Source organism: Sphaeramia orbicularis, chromosome 13 (genome assembly GCF_902148855.1).
Source record: "Sphaeramia orbicularis chromosome 13, fSphaOr1.1, whole genome shotgun sequence".
In the NCBI taxonomy this organism is placed as follows: domain Eukaryota; kingdom Metazoa; phylum Chordata; class Actinopteri; order Kurtiformes; family Apogonidae; genus Sphaeramia; species Sphaeramia orbicularis.
This window is the reverse complement of record NC_043969.1, coordinates 10,487,941-10,507,329: the sequence shown is the minus strand read 5'-3', so window position 1 is coordinate 10,507,329 and position 19,389 is coordinate 10,487,941. Positions and strand designations below refer to the sequence as shown.

The window sequence follows — 19,389 nt, the reverse complement described above, 5'->3', positions numbered from 1 at the left end:
ATATTTAGGGACAACACCCAAGAATCGTCATGCAGTACATAAGCTGATGTCAGAAAAAGCTCAGCTGAGCTTTGTCAAGCACTCTGATGTAAACAAAACTTAGAATCAATATACCTATTGTGTTTTTTTCTGTAAGGGGAATTGTGTGATAACTTTATCAAAAAGCAGATACATATCAGATTTCTTTAAATTACTTTCTAAACAATTTATTAAAATTATTGGTCATTTAGACTTTATACTTTAGTAACACCCCTGATGTGAATGCAGAACAACATTAAATGTTTAGAGGTGTTTATAACCAAGGTTCCTGTGAAGATTTTCTACAACCCATTAAGACATTTTGACACATTTTTTAAGCTTAAAATACAAATTATATTAATTGAAGGATCCACAGAAGAACTCTATTATAAATGGACATATCTACCAGCATTCATACTATATATACATTGCTATGTAACAACACATCAATAAAAATCACATCAGTCTAAACCTATCAAGATATAATCCCTCATCTGCTACCAATATGCTTTGAATAATCTGATTTATGACTGATTACAGGACAAATATTTGGGTTTCTGTCACTATGAGTCAATAATATCTCTTCCTGCTGGCTATTACCATGACCCCTGTGTACCTTGTTCAGAGGGTATATAGTTCTCATCGTAGTCCTCCTCGAGGATCACCTGGTCTCCTATGAGAGCAGCTGCAGTCATGGTTACTGCAGAAACAAGGAGGAGATACTGGAGTGTGTGTCTAACAAAGGAAAATGGCATTAGCTACATGTACAGTGGCAGGCAGACAACTTCATAAGGTACCCAGGCGTGAAGAACAATTTTTACTTTTGTCAGTGCTGTAAAATTACGTCTTACTTATTTCTCTCTTGTCAACAGCTCAGCTAATAAGATTAACAAGTTATCTTTTACGTCTACCAGAATAGCTTTTGTTGCCACAAAGAAAAACAAGAGCCTATTATCAGATGTTCATTTCTTAATCCTAATGACAAAAATAGACGATTACAGAATGCTTTGAACAATGTAAGTAATATGTGGGGTATCGAGAGAAAACGTGAACATACACAGTTAGCATCTTTGCTATTCTGAACGTTAGCTGGGCGCCATGTAGCTACTTGACGTTAGCTCCAACAGCTAAGTAGTTACAGAATCGTTACTCTTAAGAAGGGGGTTACCTTCCAAACTTTTCACGGCTTTCTAACAACCCCCTGCTGCAATATCGATTGGTTGTCTCTTACTTAACATGTGCATTTTGTACGCAGTGTGCAAAAAGATGAGAAAGTTACACTACTAACACCATCTCCAAGGACGCTTCCCACATTTCCTGTTGACGATAGAAACATAGCTCTGATTGGCTGAGCTACATGAGGCGTTCAGGTGTCCTCGTAAATTAGGGGATTTTTTTTTCCGCAAGTCCCAAATAAAAGCAAATATTTTAACCCAAAATACTGTCTTTGTCTCGTCTTTTAAGGTTCATTTTCATTCCTTATCCTAACAATTTTGAGGCACTAAACGTTTTTAAGTGACAGACATTTATGTAAATCAGTGCTTGGGTGAGTATTCAGGTCTTCTACAGTGTACAAATAAACACTGTAAAGTACAGCATGTACTCAAAGTACAGGTTCTGCATTCACAAACTTGCATAAAACTAAGCAAGTATTATCTGTAAAATGGAGCCAACTATAAAAGAATGAACACTATTCACTGTGCAGTATAATGGTTCCTGTGAGTTCTGTACTATTACACATATTACAATAACACTGCTACTCCATTAATGTGTCGCCTATATTAGATTTTACATTACATTTTTTAAGCAAAGGATCTGATTTTTTTTGTTTTTTAACCACTGTCTAATTCATACAGAGGAAAAAAAGCAAATTATTGCTTTACTGGCGTGTTCATGTCAGAAATGTTTTTCTTCTGTGATGGTGAAAGAATGTATAAATCATATGGATATTATGGCAATTTATAATGAATTTTTATACAATTGTCTTTTGGTACTTGAGTTGAAAAATAAAATTCTGTTCTTCAATATCATCATACAGAGTGCTGAGGTCCTGCGTGAACTACATCTCTAAAAAGTAATTAGCTCAAACAAACAGCCCTGTTTATATTACAATGCATTTTCCTGCTAATCTAAGTCCCTTACATTTGTGATTATGTATAATGTTTCAGTGTATTTATCATCCTCAGTAGGTGCAAAAAATGTTCCGTATATGCTGCTTTAGGGGAAAGTAAATATCTCTGTGGCTCTTTATGTTCCCTTAACGCCCCATTCTCACCAGGGGACTTTATTAACAATGTGCTGCTAAATGATCCCTTTGATCAGTCATGGAGCCAAGTGTGAGTTTATATTGCCTCATGCAATGTCTGCTTAACAACTGTCATCTACAATAGGGTAATGAGGAAAGGCCCCTTTCCGTCTGCTCAGCAACTTACTGGACAAAAACTGAGGTTTGTACATCGAAAGTATAAGAATTCAAACCATAAAAGAACATACAAGTGGACAACTTATGCAACATGATGGTTTAACTGATAAGTGGTCTTTGACCCATCTCTCTGAACTGGGTCAAGCTGTATTGATGGAACAAGCTCAGTTAATTCTTTAAGCTGTCCGGCCGAAGTCAGTACCATTAAATCAGAATTTCAGATTTCCCCAGTGCACAAGAATCAAAGATTGCATAAGGAGAATTACAGAAAGACTATTGTAAAAGTAAAAGTACTGCATCAGCTTCTTTACCAAGAGTGAAAAAAAAAAAAAAAATGTAAAAAAAAAAAATGTAATTCAAATAATAAAACTAAAAAGTAAATCTTTGAAGGGCATTTCTAAGGTTTGCTAATTTGCAAAACTAAAATTATGTCATATTAACATCGTATAGTTGTGGCCAAAAGTTTTGGCAGGGACACAAATGTTGATGATTCAGTTCTTTTGGAGAATTTTATAAGTTTAAAAGACATTTATCCGCAAATCAAATCAAATCAAATTTTATTTATGTGCCACCAAATCATAACAAAAGTTATCTCATGACACTTTACATATAGAGTTGGTCAAAACCAGACTCTAAGCCAATTTACAGAAACCCAACAGAATCCTCCAGGAGCAAACACTTGTGACTGGTCAAATGAATGGGAAATGAATCCCATTTACGTAAAGAGTCAATTTATGTCACTGTCAAAACCCTTGGCCATGACAGTTTATAACAACTGTACCATGAAATTAAAACACACAAAAAATAACGAACATTGACATCTGTTTTCAAAGTCAGTAAAGCTTAAAACATTAAGATGTCATTACTGATTGGTCCAGTTTCTTCATCTCACATATGCATTAACATTAAACTAAAGACTCTTTTTTGAAAATGCAAGACGTGGAATACAGGCATCAATATGCAGGGACTAAAAGTAACAAGTTGCCACAAATAGATATCTGAAAATTTGAACAAATTTGAACAAATATTATTCATACATCCCTGGTTTGATGAAAAAAAAAAAAAAAAAAAAAATCTAGTCTTCTGTTTGTCTTTTCGGAGGTGTAGGCGGTTCAGATTTAGTAATAGGGTAAATGACCTCTTCCTCTTGGGCAATGGTTACTTTGGAATTACAAACAGGCCTTGAAACTGAGATCAACCCAACACCTACGCATCAAATACCCCAACAGCAAAGAAAACGTGAGTAACAGACTGTCAGTTTCAGATTGTGAATAAGCCCTTCTTATTTTTAAGTCTGAAAGCAAACAATTTATCAATTTTTAAAATTTCAGATGTTCATTCTTTTCTAAACTTTGTCCAGCATTACATCTGAAGACCCATCTCATAAAGAAAAGTGACATTTGAATGAATATGTATGGTACTTCATAGCGTTATTAACACTGGAGCTGAGAATAATCAATTTGCATAAATAGTCGAAAAAAATAATTACCTCCGCCAAGGAGGTTATGTTTTTGCCAGGGTTTGTTTGTCTGTCTGTTTGTTTGTCTGTCCGTTAGTGTGCAACATAACTCAAAAAGTTATGGACAGATTTTGATGAAATTTTCAGGGTTTGTTGGAAATGGGATAAGGAAGAAATGATTAACTTTTGGGGGTGATCGGGGGTGGGGGGGCCCACTGATCAGCCTTGGTGGAGGTCTGCACTCTCCGAGTGCTTCTAGTTTAATTTTTTTTTTCTTAAAAATCAATTATTATCTGTGAACTTCCTTGTGACATGAAAAGGTCCTTCTACTGAATGGCACTTGTAAAATGTCAACAACTCTAGTATAATATAAACCTTGAAATCCCATGATCTGTAAGGGATTCCTCAGATTTCCAGTTCTTAACAATGTTTTTTTTGTGTGTGTGTTTGCTGCGGAACTTGCAAAGTAAGATAAAATACTTTCCGTAATGCATCATGTTCAAGGAGCTGACATCACCAAGTACCCAGATTTTAGGGTGGGAGTCAAAACAAATTTTTGAAATTTCAGGATTTTCATGGTAACAAATTTCCAAAAGTTTTCTAGGATTGGACAATCTAATGTGTGCATGTGTAGAAAAGTCCCAACAGATGTTTTAGACCTTTGACACATCTAAGAAACCCCACCATTCAGTTTGTTTAGTCTGTGAGGAGTGTGATATGTTCTGTGTAAAATGATAAAATTAATCTGTCCATGTTTGATGGATATGTTTGAGAATCTGACTCTTATTTTTATTTTGCTAGGAGTCTCTTGTATGCCAGGAGATTAAGTGTGTTCAGAGTATTTAAGGTCAACACTGACCAGTCACTATTTAAGTGTTCTACCTATGGTACAAGGTGCTCTACTTTACTTCCCACTTAATACACTCATTATCTATGGAACAGGTTTTTATTACAGCAAAAGACTCATAAACTGTGGAGATAATGTTCACTATCACTGAATGTCAGAATGACACCTCACTGCATGTGAGTTTGCACAGATGTAACCTCTGATTATATAAGTTGTTTTTTCTGTGTATAATGCAGTGTGTATGGATTATTTTTTAGGATGACAAAATACTCCACGTTGACTGTATGTCACCCCCATTTTGCTCTCTAGTTCCTGAGGTTATCTGAGTTCAGAGAGGACTTTGTTGATGAGATGCACAACTCACAGGGAGTTGCAACCTACAGTGACACTCGACAACCTGGGCTTTGGTCCAAATATCTGTATTAAAGAAGAAACATCAACAGATGTGACATTGCAAAACCACATCACTGCGGTTAAGTACACTTGGATATAATGATCTGAGGTGTGTGTGATTTAGAGAGTGAGACAGCTCCTCACAGTTGCTTTACAGCTGAGATAACCTCCCCTGCTGATTTGAGAACAGTGCTCCATCATGGAGGCAGCTGGAGCAGTGACGTGACCTTTGAACCTCAGCCAGGGCCTGATCAAATGGTGGATTGGTTGATTAAATATTTATCAGCTCCAGGCAATTACCCAACATCTGTCTGGCTGTTTGTTGGTCACTGTGAATCTGGCGGTTGATCATCTCTAAGGAACTTTCTTCGATTCCATGACAAGTAAATGACACAGAACTTCAGGACACACTTCAAATTACTGAGACCAAAATAATGAATCCATTATTTTATTGGTTCTCTAAAGCTCTTTCCTTATAACTGAGCCTAAACAAAGCTCACAATCAGATCTCTGATCCAGTGAAGAGTGGTGAAGGAGGCACTTATGTATCTTACTCAGTTAAAAGTGGCAGTGCTACTCTGTAAAAGTGTGGTAAAGCTTACTAAAGTACACATATAAAGTAATAGTAATAGGATCAAAATATTCCTAAAACATCCAAATTGCCCATTCTAAACTAATGTGTATTACTAAATTATAGTTATTGCTGCTTTAATGTGACATTTATATTGGGGGTGTCAAAATTAACTCAATAACATGGATTAATCCATCATCATGATTAATCTGATTAAAAAATTTTCATGCAATTAACCCATCTGCAACCCAGAATGACTCTGAACATCTCTGGCAACACATTTGGGTCAGTTTGTTCAAGTAGACATACCATCGCGCATGAAAAAAATGGGCAGTTGATCTGGTAGTGACAGGCAGCAGAACCAACCCATGAAGATGGAAAACACTAAACAGCACATCGGCCCTCTGGATGGGATATTTGAGTACAAAAAAACCCAAGACAGAACAGTTGTTTCAAGTTGTTTTGTTGAAACTGTTGAAGGTGTTCAATAAACATGTTAAGTGCATATATATTCCCTTCTGTCTCGAGTCTGTTTGCTCATGCAAAATGAAACGTGATTATTACAGAGGAAAAAGGAATAATATTTAATTGTGATTAATCTAAATTAATCCACAGCAACCCTGTGATTAATCTGATTAAAAACTGTAATTGTATGACAGCACAAATTTATACATTTACATAAAGTACAATACTCAATCTATATTATACAGAGCTGTGCTAAAGTATAGGTCATCATTAAGTTTGCTGTTGTTGCAGTTTTTAATGACCAATCATATACAGTTCTCAGTCTCTGTATCTGTATATGTACATCTAGAATATACAGGAAATATGTAAATAACATTAAAAACAAAAATACATTCCAGAAAAAAGATGAATATTATAAAACGATATGGGATTATTCAGACAGACAAAACCATTAAAGATGTCCCAAGTGCAAAGAAAAACTCTGAGTGAGGCTTGGTGTAATATACCACAAGATTATTTAAGAAAACATCCGGTCAGTCCAAGAGACTTAAAGATGTACTAAACCAAAATTAAAGTGAATAATAATTTAACCTTTTGTTGACATTTAGTTCAGATTTTGTTCTGTTTTATTACAGGGTACAATAACTGGTTCCTGAATAAAGAGACTAAGGAATAAAGTTGCATGCTCATTACAAAAACAACAGAGCATAAGACTTTTGCAAAGTACTATATTATATAGCATTATTATTTTACACCAGGGATGTCAAACCTACGGCCCTTTAAAAGGTTCAATCCGGCCCACATGATGAATCTGCAAAGTGCAAAAATTACACAGAGGACATTGACAGTCAAGTTGTATTGATAATAAAGCTAAATGCTATATTTTTCACTTCCATGTGCCCATTACTAAATGTTTTGCTGTCATCTGTAAATTGTAATGTATGTGTAAATGATAAGTTGAGACATAATATTGTGAAATATTGTAAGAAAGTTCAAGTTCATATTTGTTCAGGTTATTCACAGGATAGTTTGTAAATGTAAACATTTTTATACTGTATTTTCACTTTTTCTTAAAGTGCATTATACACAAAGTAGCTAATAATTGGTATATTCATATACAGTACAATTACCTCAACAAATACAGCACTTAATTACAGTCCAATACCCCCAGTGGTGATGCTATTGATGATCTTCTAGACCAGTTATTCGTCTTCATTTTCTCCATTTGTGGGTGTTTCTTGTGTTTTAGGTTTCTTATTTTAAACCTGAAGTGTTACTTTAAATGAAACACACAAACATATCAACTGTCTTCCGGGCAGAGGTTGATGTTCCATTGATAACACAAATCATCTAGATAGGTTTCTCAGAGTGGATGCTGAATCAACACAGTGTGATGAAAGTGGTCTCAAAGGTTGCCGTTCCAGATAAGAGGCATTCTTCTGACAAGGCCTGTTTCTGTCCTGTTCAGCAACTCTGAGAATCTGATACGTCCATTACCATTATCTCACATGCCAGGGCAAAACCCCGACAGACAACGATTCAATGACGAGCAACAGACGTTCAGAGAAGCCATGTGCTCCAACATGCTCTGTCGAAACTCCTGCATTGGGAGTATAAAATTTGTATTTTTAATGCTTTTTTTATTCATTGTCTAAAGAATAAGAACAGCAAAACAATTATAAAAAATAAATCACAAGCCTCACATTAAATTGATAATTTTAGAATTATATTGAATCCTCTTAGTCCACAGTAGGATGACTGATCAGACAGGGTTATGGAAGCTGTTCTTGTTTGGTTGTTACATTTTTCACATTATCTGCTCTATTATATTTAATGTGATGAGCTAAACGGAAACAAAACAAACTGAATTCTATGTTACAGAAGAGAGCTGTCAGGTTTGTAAATTCATTGATTTATTACGCAACCAACCAACACACTCTTAATTTACAAGCATTAAATTTTTGTGACTGGGTTGATAAATCACAAAATAATCTACTTCTGTGGTGTTTTCATAGGGTGCGTGCATGAAGGGTCAATTTGAGGAAAAGTCATGACAAGATATCACATTACAAAAAAAAAGGACCTATGTAAAACTGACACATGATCATGATTTTGTATGAAATATTCAGAGCTTTTTTTGTTTCTCTTTTGTTTTGTATAACCTTTGTACCTGTATTGTACAAGAGCTGATACTTGAAAATGTTGTTTGCAAAGGGTGAAATAAAGCTTCAGCCTGCACCTTGTCATTGCCTCTTTCCCTTTAATGCCTTTTGTAAATGATTTATTTCTGTGTACATTTGTGCTGGAAAAGTGTAATGGGCCAAAACAAAATACCATGTCTTCTCTTTGGCTGATTGATGCTAGACAAATGGCACAAGGTAATAACATCAGTGTGAAACCTGTGAATATAATTAAGGCTTGCTGATGTGACTGTTCTGTCACCTCTCTGTCATCGCAGGGTCATCAGGCTCAGTTCAACATGTCTATAAAAATACAAAATAGACAGATTTGTCTTTGCCCCATTTTACCATGAACAACATGTTTTGCGTGTGATGCGTCATATGTTATATGTTGTGCAATGTACACATTATATGTTGCAATCAAAGAAGAAAGTTTGAATTCAAGAGTAATGCAATATTATTCAGAGAAAAACACATTGATCGAATGAGCTATGACAACATTTTGCAAGAGCATTGACCAGTCTACTGGTTACAGTGGATTACTCTTCTTAGTTGATGACAATGATTAACCCTGCACCCATTAACTCGTAGATCTGATGCCAGAAAAAGAAATATTGTATATAAACTGGTTGGCAGAAAGGGTTTTCAGAAGTATTTATTTGTAATGTCCATACTAAGGAGTTAATGAAATAATTCAAATGTGAAATAAAAAAGAAATAATCTAAATTGTTCTCTTTTTAATATTGTGTGAACATCACTGCATTACAATTGTGCACATTATGTCACATTCTCTGGTTCTCATTTACACAGACATTTATATTTAGAGATCATGTTTTTACATATATTTGTACTTAATATAAACTTAATATTAAATAAATAATTTTAAACACAACGATTCTTTCAAACGAGTGCAATTTCCCCCCTTCTTCTATAGCACCTGACAAAGGTCCTGTAGTTGTTGGATGTTTACCAGTTCTATAAACAGAATTTGATACAAGTCATTTGTCCAATACTAAAAGAGTGGCCTATATTGGAATATATGACTATTCTTTGAAACACAGCTTAAAATATTAACTTAAGTTGTCAAATTAAAGTAGTGAAGAAAACGTACTTTACACAACTGACACTTTCCTTTTGTCTTACTACTTCAATGCACTTGTACTTACAAATCCTAAAATAAAATAACCAAAAATTTTTACAACAGCAACATACATGTCAGAGAGCTCAACACTCTATTTAAGATTAATATATAATGTAAATCACAGCTTGAAGGGCTATTATTATTTATTGGTATAAACCAGTGTTAGCAAAGTCCAGTGGTCATTGAACAACAAACAACAGCATGTCAGTCTTTGACCTATTAATCATAGCACACAAAACTTGCAGACACCAAGCACTAATTTTGTTATCTGTAAAGTGAGATAAGTCTGCCCTGATACTCTGTCCTTTTTACATAGATTCCTGCACATTGCAGGTCTGTGTCAACGTGCATGCGTCTACATATGATGAGTTTCCATAGTGTATTTATTTATTTCCTTTTTGACCACCTCCAAATGCTCCTGCAATTCCCCATCAAAACAAAAAATATTTGTGTCATGAATAACACAAATCTTAACACATTTGATACAATGCAAAGGTTGTTTATATGCATCATAAACAATTTAGGACCTAAAACTGATCCTTGAGGTATCCCACATGTAATATTCATCAATCTAAATAAATACTGATTAATTTGTACATATTGCTGTCTGTTAAGAATATAGCTCTGTAACCTGCCCATAACAATACCTCAGAAAATATACTTTTTTGTAATCAATATATTGTGATTGACATTATCAAATGCTTTCTTAAGATGAAAAAAAAAAAAAAAAAAAAAAAAAACTCCACTTGCATACTTCTTAGTATTGTGACATTCGGTTATTTCTTCTACCAAGTCAATCAGTACCAAGGCTGTCAATCTACTATTCCTAAATCCATACTGGCTGTCTGTCAACATCTCAAGTGTCTCAATAAACCTGTCAAATCATTTTATGAAAAGTTTTTCTAATATTTTAGAAAACTGGGAAAGTACTGATACTGGTCTATAATTAGTAGAATGGTGTTTATCTCCTGCTTTGTAAATGGGAACAACTTTTGCTACTTTAATCTTGTGTGGAAATACCCCATTTTGGAAAGATAAGATAAACATATGCATTAGTGGTTTTACAATACCATCAATAACACTCTTGTTACAATGTCAATCTCAAAACGTAGAAAGCATCAATGCTCAGCTCTGGTTTGGTTGTTGCTAATGTTTTTCTTGGTAACCTATTGGAAGCACTGGTTTGTTTATTATACTGTCTTTCCACACGACCCAAAAAAGAGACATGCAAACATGAAAACCACAGTGAAAAAATAAATCTAAATTGTGAAACTGTCTTTACTATGGGGATGAGATGTTAACACCCACCACCCAAAACCAAATTTTGAGCTGGCTTTCTCACATTCACACTTTCCCTTTTAAGTTACTTCAGGACCCCATTTTCACACTGAGTTGCCCTCCATCTGTTTTTTTTTTACAATGGGAACAGCTGCCAAGGACCAATCAGAGTAGCAGTTTGACAAGTGTAGCCCCTGAAATCATGTTTTTAAAAGCTGATTCGTAAGGATTGTGGATCATGTAAAATGTATATACATAGTCATCTAGAAATATTAAAACTGTTTGACTGAGTGTGGATGTGCTGAGTGAGCTCCTCCCGGCAGGTGACCATTGGACTGTCAACTCAGTGCCCTGCTGAGGGAGATGGCTGGGGGGTGAGGTCCACCTCCACGGAGACAGACCTCACACTTTCCCCCTCCTTCCCACAAGGACTCATCCCTCACCCGGCCCCTATAAAAAGTCCGCTCTTTCTGAAGTTTTTCAGTCTCGTCACGAAACTCCTCCAGGTAAGACAAGCAACTGCTGAAATGGACTCGGGTAGAATAACATCAAAAATTGTCTTGTAATGGTATTAGTTAAATATTAAATTTAAGAACTAATGAATATTGCATACCCTGTCATGATATTTCAGCTGTAATTTTCACTTTTGAAGTATATTTCTAAATTGTCCTTAAGGGAGCTAACATGCTAAGTCTATCACTTTGCCTTACTGTAAAGACTGGATTAGGATTATTTAGCAGATAATCTGTGTGAGATGTCTTTTCTAAGCATGAGTCATCCTTAATCTAGCCAGGTTACAGCAGGTATATCTCATTTGAGCTACTTCAGAGATTAGAGAGTAGCTGTGGGAGCTTGGAAATTCATTCTCGCTGTTAAGCCTGCCTATAAGGTTTTCACATTGCTTTGAATAGACTGACAGGTTTACATTTGTAAATTTGCAATAAATTTGTTTTATGAATACAGAGTATGTTTATAGTAAAATAACATCACCGCCTCTTTTACTTTAGACCACCACCATGAAATTTGTGGCCCTTGCACTTGCTCTCCTCCTGGCTGTTGGTGAGTACTGCACATGCAATCTTGTAGTTGAGGGTAAAACCTGAAAAAACTAATTTGCCAAGGTTGTTGGTCAATAGTAGTGTTTAAGTATTTTCGATGTAATTTCTATATGATATTTAATAAACTGTTATTCTGACTGTTCATTCATGCCATTTTGTTTTCATTTTCACTCCAATGCAATTATAGCACAAAATTTTAAATGAAACAAAATTTGTTAAATTTTAACTTTCCTTTCCTCCCCAGGCTCTCAGGCTGCTTCACTGCAGTCTGATCCACTTGTCGCGCTGCAAAATGCTAGGGCTGTTGCACAGGTTCACATAAACAATGCGAAGGAAGGCATACATCGTGTCATTGGACATCTGGATGGCACTGAATACGCTGACATTAAGTGAGGATACATCATTATCATCATTTAAGATTGTTAATTAGAATGAATGGATTCTGCCTCTTGACCACTGGCTTTTTCTTCTTTTCTGTTGGAATTTTATGGCAGTTCTTATCACGAATAACTTTTCCCTTCAACCTTTGCTTAAAGTGTTTTTATTCTTTCCCAGGGCAACTTTGACTGCTGCCGTGGACAACATGTTTAACAATCTTCAGTCATTCCAGCAAAGTGCTGCACCCATGACTGACAGCGTCGTCAGCACCATCGCTGATGCCACCGCTGAAATGCGCGCCGGTATTGAGAAGGATATTGAAGATCTGAAGGAAACTATTCAAGCCAACAGGCTGCGTGAAATCCTTGAAAGCCACATAAATGACTACCAGACCATGCTTATGCCCCTGATGCAGGAATTGCAAGCGAGGCGTCAGGCAGAAATGGAAGCCATGAGTGACAAAATCCAGGAGGCTAGAAATTCACTGCGTGAAAAGTTTAACACCAATTTGGAGGAGACCAAGAATGCACTGTTACCCGTCATTGATCAACTGAAGGAAAAGCTTGGAAAGCACGTGGAGATGGTGAAGACACAGGCTGGGCCATACGTCAATGAATACGCTGAACAAATGCAGGCGGCCGTCAACCAGGCACGGGGTGTAAGCGCAGCTGACGTAACAGCACTGAGAGAGAAGATCATGCCTCTTGGTGAAGAGATTATGGCTAAACTCAGGGAAATTGCGCAGACCGTAGTTGCCTCGGTTAATCAGAGCTAAACCTCGCTACCCTGCTGCTACAACTTCAGTCACCCACTTTCTTGTTCTTAGTCTATTCCACCTTTCTCCCTGTTTTGTCTTTCCTCACACACATTCAGCCCACCACCACAGATGAAGCCAAAGCCTCACTAAAACAGTCTGGCAGTACTCTCTCTCTCTCTCTCTCTCTCTCTCTCTCTCTCTCTCTCTCTCTCTCTCTCTTTCCCCCAGTGCAAACACCTTACGTTATGCACTCAAGCTCAAGCACATGCAAGCAAAGACATACACAGACACATACAGCACACAAAGGCTTTAAACTTTGTCAGCCATGGACAAGTCCTGTCTGTATTTTGTGGTGAAACTGTATGTGCATTTTCTAAAGTGCCTGAACCTCTGTGTAATGATGCTTGTCTGATGAAACCTGTGCTTTGATGAAATACAGCTCAATAAACATGTAACTGTTTATACGACGTTGACACAGATTTGTGTGCCTTTAAGGTGTTTTTTCTCAATGATCTCTCTTCACAGAGCAAAATGTAGTCTATAAACAAACATTGCTGTTTTCTTTCTTGTCTCTCAAAAGCTGTTAGAAAACAACTTATTTGACCTGGGTTAAACAAATAGCAAAGTATCAGTCAGTCAGTATCTCAAGTAGGACTAATCTGTCAAAAATTCTGGGTTAATTAAAACCTTTTCAAACTGAAAAACATCACTTTAAACCTTTCAGTACTGTTTGCAGCATCAGAACTTCTGGTCTCTTCAATTGTAGTCATAAAAAGTAGAATAGACCAGTGGGAAAAAAAAATGTTACTCAGTGTGGTGTTAGTGTGGATATATTGCACAAGAAATAAATAAGATGGCCTGTGGTTTTATTATCATACAATGTAAATTACATACAATATCCCAGGGTTTTCCATGCTGTTTTGGGCATCACCTAAGCTAAATTAATGTAAAATCATTGCAAAGAGAGAGTTGGTCTTTAGCTTTTTGGGTGATCTTTATCTCTTATCTGCTCTAACTTTTACTGTTTTGTACAAATATTAATAATAATGGATTAGATTTATATAGTGCTTTTCTATGAATGCATACCCAAAGCGCACTGTGAATCCATTATTCATTCACTCTCACATTCTCCCTCTGGCGGTGGTGGTGGCAGACTGACGGAAGCGTGGCTGCCAATTCACACCTACAGCCCCTCTGACCACCACTGAACATTCATACACCAGTGTAAGTAGCAGCACTGGAGGCAAGGAGGGTGAAGTGTCTTGCCCAAGGACACAACAGCACATGACTGGGAAAGAGCGGGATTCAAACCGCTAACCCTTTAGTTAATGGACGACCCACTCTACCATCTGAGCCATGGCCTCCCTCAATTATTGCAATAATAGCCCAAAATTATGTTAATGTATATGAGGGAGAGACAAAAAAGTTCTCAGGCAAATGTAATAGAAAGTTTATTTATCTAAATAACAGTTATTTTTCTACATAAGCTCCATCAGAGGCTAAACACTTTTGCAATCTATGTTTACATCTGTAGATTCCTTTGTTTGAATGTTACAGCGTTTGACCTTGTTTACAACTTGTAAGTCAAACATAAGCCTACATTTTTTTAAAGCCCCCTTTATAAAACCACCCACAGCATGCAAGTATTTAGATTTTTATCCAAAGTTTACTTTTTTATCAAATCACAAAAACAGCATTTTGAAAGGTCGTCATTGATCACTTTTAGTAATAATAATACCTTAATTTCTACTTTAAATAGATGTCCAGTGACATATGAGATATTTCTTCTATTGTGGTCGTGAAAGCTGTGATTAATGAGCTGATTCTGAATTGGCTTATTGACAAACCTGGGTCTTGGCTTGTGCTTTATTAGAAAGATGCCCTGCTTCCTGCACTGAACCCCCTCAGGCTTGAACCCTTCAACACTGTCCCATCATAGATCTACACAAGGCTACACACACAAACCATGTATTTTCTTCTAAATAGGCAATCTACAATCATATATTAGAAATTTGTTGTCTTCAGATATTATAGACTATTGTTGGGTCTGCCAATGACATGTCCATGACACATGAATGGTGCCAAACAGTCACACATACACAGTTCAAAAATACACTCTGAGGCATGATGATATAAATCAGGAAATAAATACAGAAATAAGTGCAGAGCTATCAATAAACAAACAAAAAAACTATTTATGTAAGCTTATATGAATAACCAACTCTCTAATTAGTATGGCACTGATATTGTGCTAAAGTGAAGAATATAAAGAGTTTGTTTACTGTCTATATCTATCCACACTCAGCAACAATCGGCCGACTGGGATGTTATTAATGTGGTTGGTCAAGACAAGCCCCGTTTTAGGCTTTAGGCTATGAGAAACAATGCAATGCTTTGAAATGGACCAAATGGATTTAGTTTGTGTGCTTGTGTGTGTGATGTGCTGGTGTCTTTACATGTGCACACTTGTGTATTTGCAGTCCTCAGAGCCACGTGCCTGTATGTGCGTACAGCTGTGATTAGTACATGTCAGTGACACCATGAGTATTGTAATGGATGAGCTAGTCATGGTGGTCCCTAGTGAATCTCGGGGTGTATAAAACCTGCTTGTTCCTGATCACAAACAGCTACTTCTAACCCTGGATATGCACCTACCACAGTAACTGGAGCACAGTTGTGTTTTTTATCAGGCCAAGACGTGGTATCAAAAGAAGAAAAAGTAACGTGAAGAGTTGTTGTGACACTTCTTTGACACAGCTTTGCCAGAATCTTAAATCACACTATGGAAGGTAAGAGTTTATCTTACACAGAGAGGAAATTTGTACAAAACAAGGCAATTAAGGTAGAATAAAATGCAAACATGTCCTCTCCTCAGAGCCACAACTCTCTCAGAGCTGTAAACTATCTCGGCCCTGCTGTGCAGATAGCAGGTCACTGCTGAGCTCCAAGGCCCCCCAGGTTAGTGGGGTGAGAGTTCAGCTGGAGATGCATGCCCTTTGGCAGCAGTTTGATCGGCTTGGCACAGAGATGATAGTTACCAAAGCTGGAAGGTAAAAAAAATCATTCATTACTCTTAATTTGTTTGTACTCTGCCTTGTTTATCGTATTATCGATTAACATTTTAATTTACCACAGGAGGATGTTTCCCACTTTCCAAGTTCATATTTCTGGGATGGACCCTGCTTCTGAATATGTCTTGCTGATGGACTTCATCCTTGTTGATGATAAAAGATACAGGTCAGCAGATTTTAGAAGATTGTGTCTGAAATGTGAGACTACTAGTTGCCTTGTAAAAAATGTAATAGGTAATGTATTTATTTTAAGTACTTCATTAAAATAGCATAACTTATTACATTTGATAGCCATTTCATGTACAGTGAGAAGATGCCAAACTGCAGAATGAATGTAACTGTAATTCGATTACATATTCTCAGTAAGTGTAACCGGGTACAAATACATTTATTTTGTAATTTCATTAGATAATGCTGTCATATTAAACTAATTATGCCAAGGGACAGGCATATACAGTGAACAATATGTAATCTAGTGCACGCTATCTAGCAGAACCTTGTGTGTTTCACTTGTTTTCAGATGCGAGATTTTTCAATACTTTGTTCAAGCTAATTGTTGGTTAATATTGTCATTGATCTTAGTGCAAACTTCATATTGCATATAAAATAGTCAAAATTTAAAGATCTGAAACATACATTGTGAATGTGTGTATCAGATATGCGTTCCATAGCTCGTCCTGGCTAGTGGCAGGAAAAGCAGATGCTGCAGCACCGAGCAGGATGCATTTTCACCCAGACTCACCTGCACGTGGAGCCCAGTGGATGAAGCAGACAGTGTCCTTTGATACTTTGAAGCTCACCAACAACCTGCTGGATGACAATGGACATGTCAGTAGATGCACTTATACATTTAGGAAATTAAACAAGTACACTATTAAGAGGGAAATTATAAATGAAACTAAAACAGTGAGTGTTCCTCTAAAAATCATGTCCTTTTGATTTCCATTTAATCATAAAAAATAAGATGTAAAACATCTCTTTTTGCTTGCTTTGCTTTTTCCCCCATGACAGATGATTCTGAACTCAATGCATCGCTACCAGCCGCGCTTTCATGTGGTCTATGTGGATCCAGGCCCCAATAGCCACTTAAATGCTCACAAGAACTTTTGCTCCTTCTCCTTCCCAGAGACCCGCTTCATGGCTGTGACAGCGTATCAGAATCACAGAGTAAGAAACACCTGCTGTCAGTAGCTTTCCTATTCAATGTTACTGAGGCCCACTCAGCATCTGTAATACACATGTGCTTTACTGGTTTGAGTTCTACCTATTCTTTTACATACCATATGGATTATCAAATTATCTATGAATGATAATAGTTTTGCATTTTGTTTAACATATCTTACTCCTCTGTTAGATCACACAACTGAAAATTGCCAGCAACCCCTTTGCCAAAGGCTTCAGAACTTCTGACACTCAAGATTGGTGAGCATCATGTGTCATTAAGTCACAGCTGTACAAAATTGGTCTAATTTGGAAATATATTTCTCCAGATAGGTCTGGTTCAAATCATGCCAAGAAGACAGTGCACTTTAGTGCCTTATCAGCTTGTAAATAGTGATATGGCAGCAGTCTTGCCCATTGCTAATTTCTGACCTTTGTATACAATGAAGGGAGCACAAAGTTTTTAGTCATACGGTAAATTTAAGACTAACGTTATTATAGTAACGTATGTGTATGTCTACATGTGTGTGTACGTGTACGAGTACATGTATGTGTATGAGTGTGAGTATGAGTATGTGTATGTGTACGTGTACGTGTACGTGTATGAGTACGTGTATTTGTTCGTGTATGAGTATGTGTACGCGTATGAGTATGCGTATGCGTACGTGTATGCGTGTACTGGTATGTGTATGTGTACGTGTATGTGTGTACACAGCTGTATGTAAGTGTTTTTAAAAAATATCAAAAAATATCAGATGCACTTTGTTGTGTATTTGTCTAGGGTGGGTCCTTCCAGGCCCCTGACAGTGTGGTGTCCACCAGAGGGCAGACGTGAACCCCTCACCACCAAACCTGGAGAGCAGAAAAGCTGGGGCTCGACAACTTTTAATAGTACACGTGTTTTCCTGTTATTCTTATTATTTTTTTCCTGTGTTCTCCCACATCTGTCCGTACACCAATTTCAATCACTGACGATATCAATGCCAGTTTTCCAACTTGCATTTATTATTAAAATGATCAATATTATTTTTCAGTTAGTGCTACTTTGTGTAAACATGCATGTGTTTTATCACCTGCTCTGATGAAGAGTGGGTTAATTATTAAGATTTATTCAAAATGAGATCAAAACGAAGCTGATCGGTATTGTTTCATAACCTTACCAGGACCAGAAGACCCTCTGCTGATGGATCAGTGTGGACTCTTCCAGCACCGGACAGATTCGTTGGAACTGCCCGTGAGGAAGAAAGATGGGGATGGTTTATTAGCACCGTCATCATCCTTCATCCCTCTCCCTTCTTACTGGGAATGTCCAGGACCATCACAAGAAAGAGGACCTTTGCCATAGAAAAAAAAAAAAAAGGCAAATAAAAGTTAAAACCTGCGACATGCTGTTTTATTTGTATTATTGTTATTGGTAGAATGATAGACACACTCAATGACCCCATAAGGCCCTAAATGAAACTACAGAATACAATGAAAAGTTCTACCGTGTCCCAGTAATGCTTAATTGTTTAATGAATGCAGAAACATATACCTTTTCAGATTGTCTATAACAGTGGTTCCCAACCTTTTTTGGCTCATGACCCCATTTTAACACAAATTTCTGGTGACCCTAGACATTCAGAACTGACACATTTTTTTTCTAAGATTATTTTGTTTTTGATCATGTAATAGTTTGCTATACTATGTTGCAAATAAACGTTAATTTTAGATTACATTTAGTCTATATAATGTATATTATTATTGATGGAGGCAGAAAAGCCAGGTTGAGATTAAGATAAGATAAGATAAGATATTCCTTTATTGATCCCACAATGGGGAAATTCACAGTGTTAACAGCAGCATAGAAACATAAACATACACATTCACGTAAAACAAACTGTCATATAAATTTGAATAAAAGAAAAAAGTGTTTAAAAAGGAGAGTGCAAATATGCTTTGGTATGTAGTGCAATGGTTATAAATATAGAAAAAAAAATATATATATATATAAATATGGATTTGAATATATATATATATATATATATATATATATATATATATATATATATATATATATATATATATATATATACAACATTAGATGGAATGGAGGGAGGGTTGTTATTACATGACATATGTGGTGATCTACTCTACTGGGAGCAGGACTGGTTGTGCAGTCTGACAGCAGAGGGAAGGAAGGACCTCTCC

At 36.5% G+C, this 19,389-nt stretch overlaps 3 protein-coding genes across 5 annotated transcripts in view; 2 read left to right on the top strand and 1 right to left on the bottom strand.

The window, feature by feature from the left end:
* cep164 (centrosomal protein 164) overlaps positions 1 to 1,343 on the bottom strand; it is a 38,771-nt gene extending 37,428 nt beyond the window's left edge. For all 3 annotated transcript variants that reach the window (XM_030152058.1, XM_030152060.1, XM_030152061.1), the window contains exons 1-2: positions 1,187 to 1,343; positions 635 to 718 (exon numbers count right to left, since the gene is read on the bottom strand). In XM_030152058.1, the coding sequence (XP_030007918.1) occupies positions 635 to 713 (79 nt within the window). In that variant the 5' untranslated portion in view covers positions 714 to 718; positions 1,187 to 1,343. The remainder of the gene's footprint in view (positions 1 to 634; positions 719 to 1,186) is intronic.
* Positions 1,344 to 11,690: 10,347 nt separating this feature from the next.
* On the top strand, positions 11,691 to 13,444 carry LOC115431694 (apolipoprotein A-I-like). The gene is made up of 3 exons (XM_030152318.1): positions 11,691 to 11,833; positions 12,077 to 12,221; positions 12,388 to 13,444. Exons 1-3 carry the CDS (start codon positions 11,791 to 11,793, stop codon positions 12,983 to 12,985), a joined length of 786 nt encoding a protein of 261 aa, XP_030008178.1. The 5' UTR covers positions 11,691 to 11,790; the 3' UTR covers positions 12,986 to 13,444.
* Positions 13,445 to 15,749: 2,305 nt separating this feature from the next.
* Positions 15,750 to 17,464, top strand: LOC115431856 (T-box transcription factor TBX1-A). The gene is made up of 6 exons (XM_030152529.1): positions 15,750 to 15,756; positions 15,810 to 16,017; positions 16,103 to 16,204; positions 16,695 to 16,866; positions 17,050 to 17,205; positions 17,393 to 17,464. The coding sequence occupies exons 1-6, from the start codon at positions 15,750 to 15,752 to the stop codon at positions 17,462 to 17,464; spliced, it is 717 nt and encodes a 238-aa protein (XP_030008389.1).
* The last annotated feature ends 1,925 nt before the right edge of the window (positions 17,465 to 19,389 follow it).

What these genes read in the sequence shown, in the direction of transcription:
- LOC115431694 (XM_030152318.1), top strand. Translation starts at nt 11,791, where the DNA reads ATGAAATTTGTGGCCCTTGCACTTGCTCTCCTCCTGGCTGTTG. An exon ending in TGCTCTCCTCCTGGCTGTTG is followed by an intron (nt 11,834 to 12,076) that starts GTGAGTACTGCA and finishes TTTCCTCCCCAG; the next exon opens with GCTCTCAGGCTGCTTCACTG. An exon ending in ACTGAATACGCTGACATTAA is followed by an intron (nt 12,222 to 12,387) that starts GTGAGGATACAT and finishes ATTCTTTCCCAG; the next exon opens with GGCAACTTTGACTGCTGCCG.
- LOC115431856 (XM_030152529.1), top strand. An exon ending in ATAGTTACCAAAGCTGGAAG is followed by an intron (nt 16,018 to 16,102) that starts GTAAAAAAAATC and finishes AATTTACCACAG; the next exon opens with GAGGATGTTTCCCACTTTCC. An exon ending in GTTGATGATAAAAGATACAG is followed by an intron (nt 16,205 to 16,694) that starts GTCAGCAGATTT and finishes TGTGTGTATCAG; the next exon opens with ATATGCGTTCCATAGCTCGT.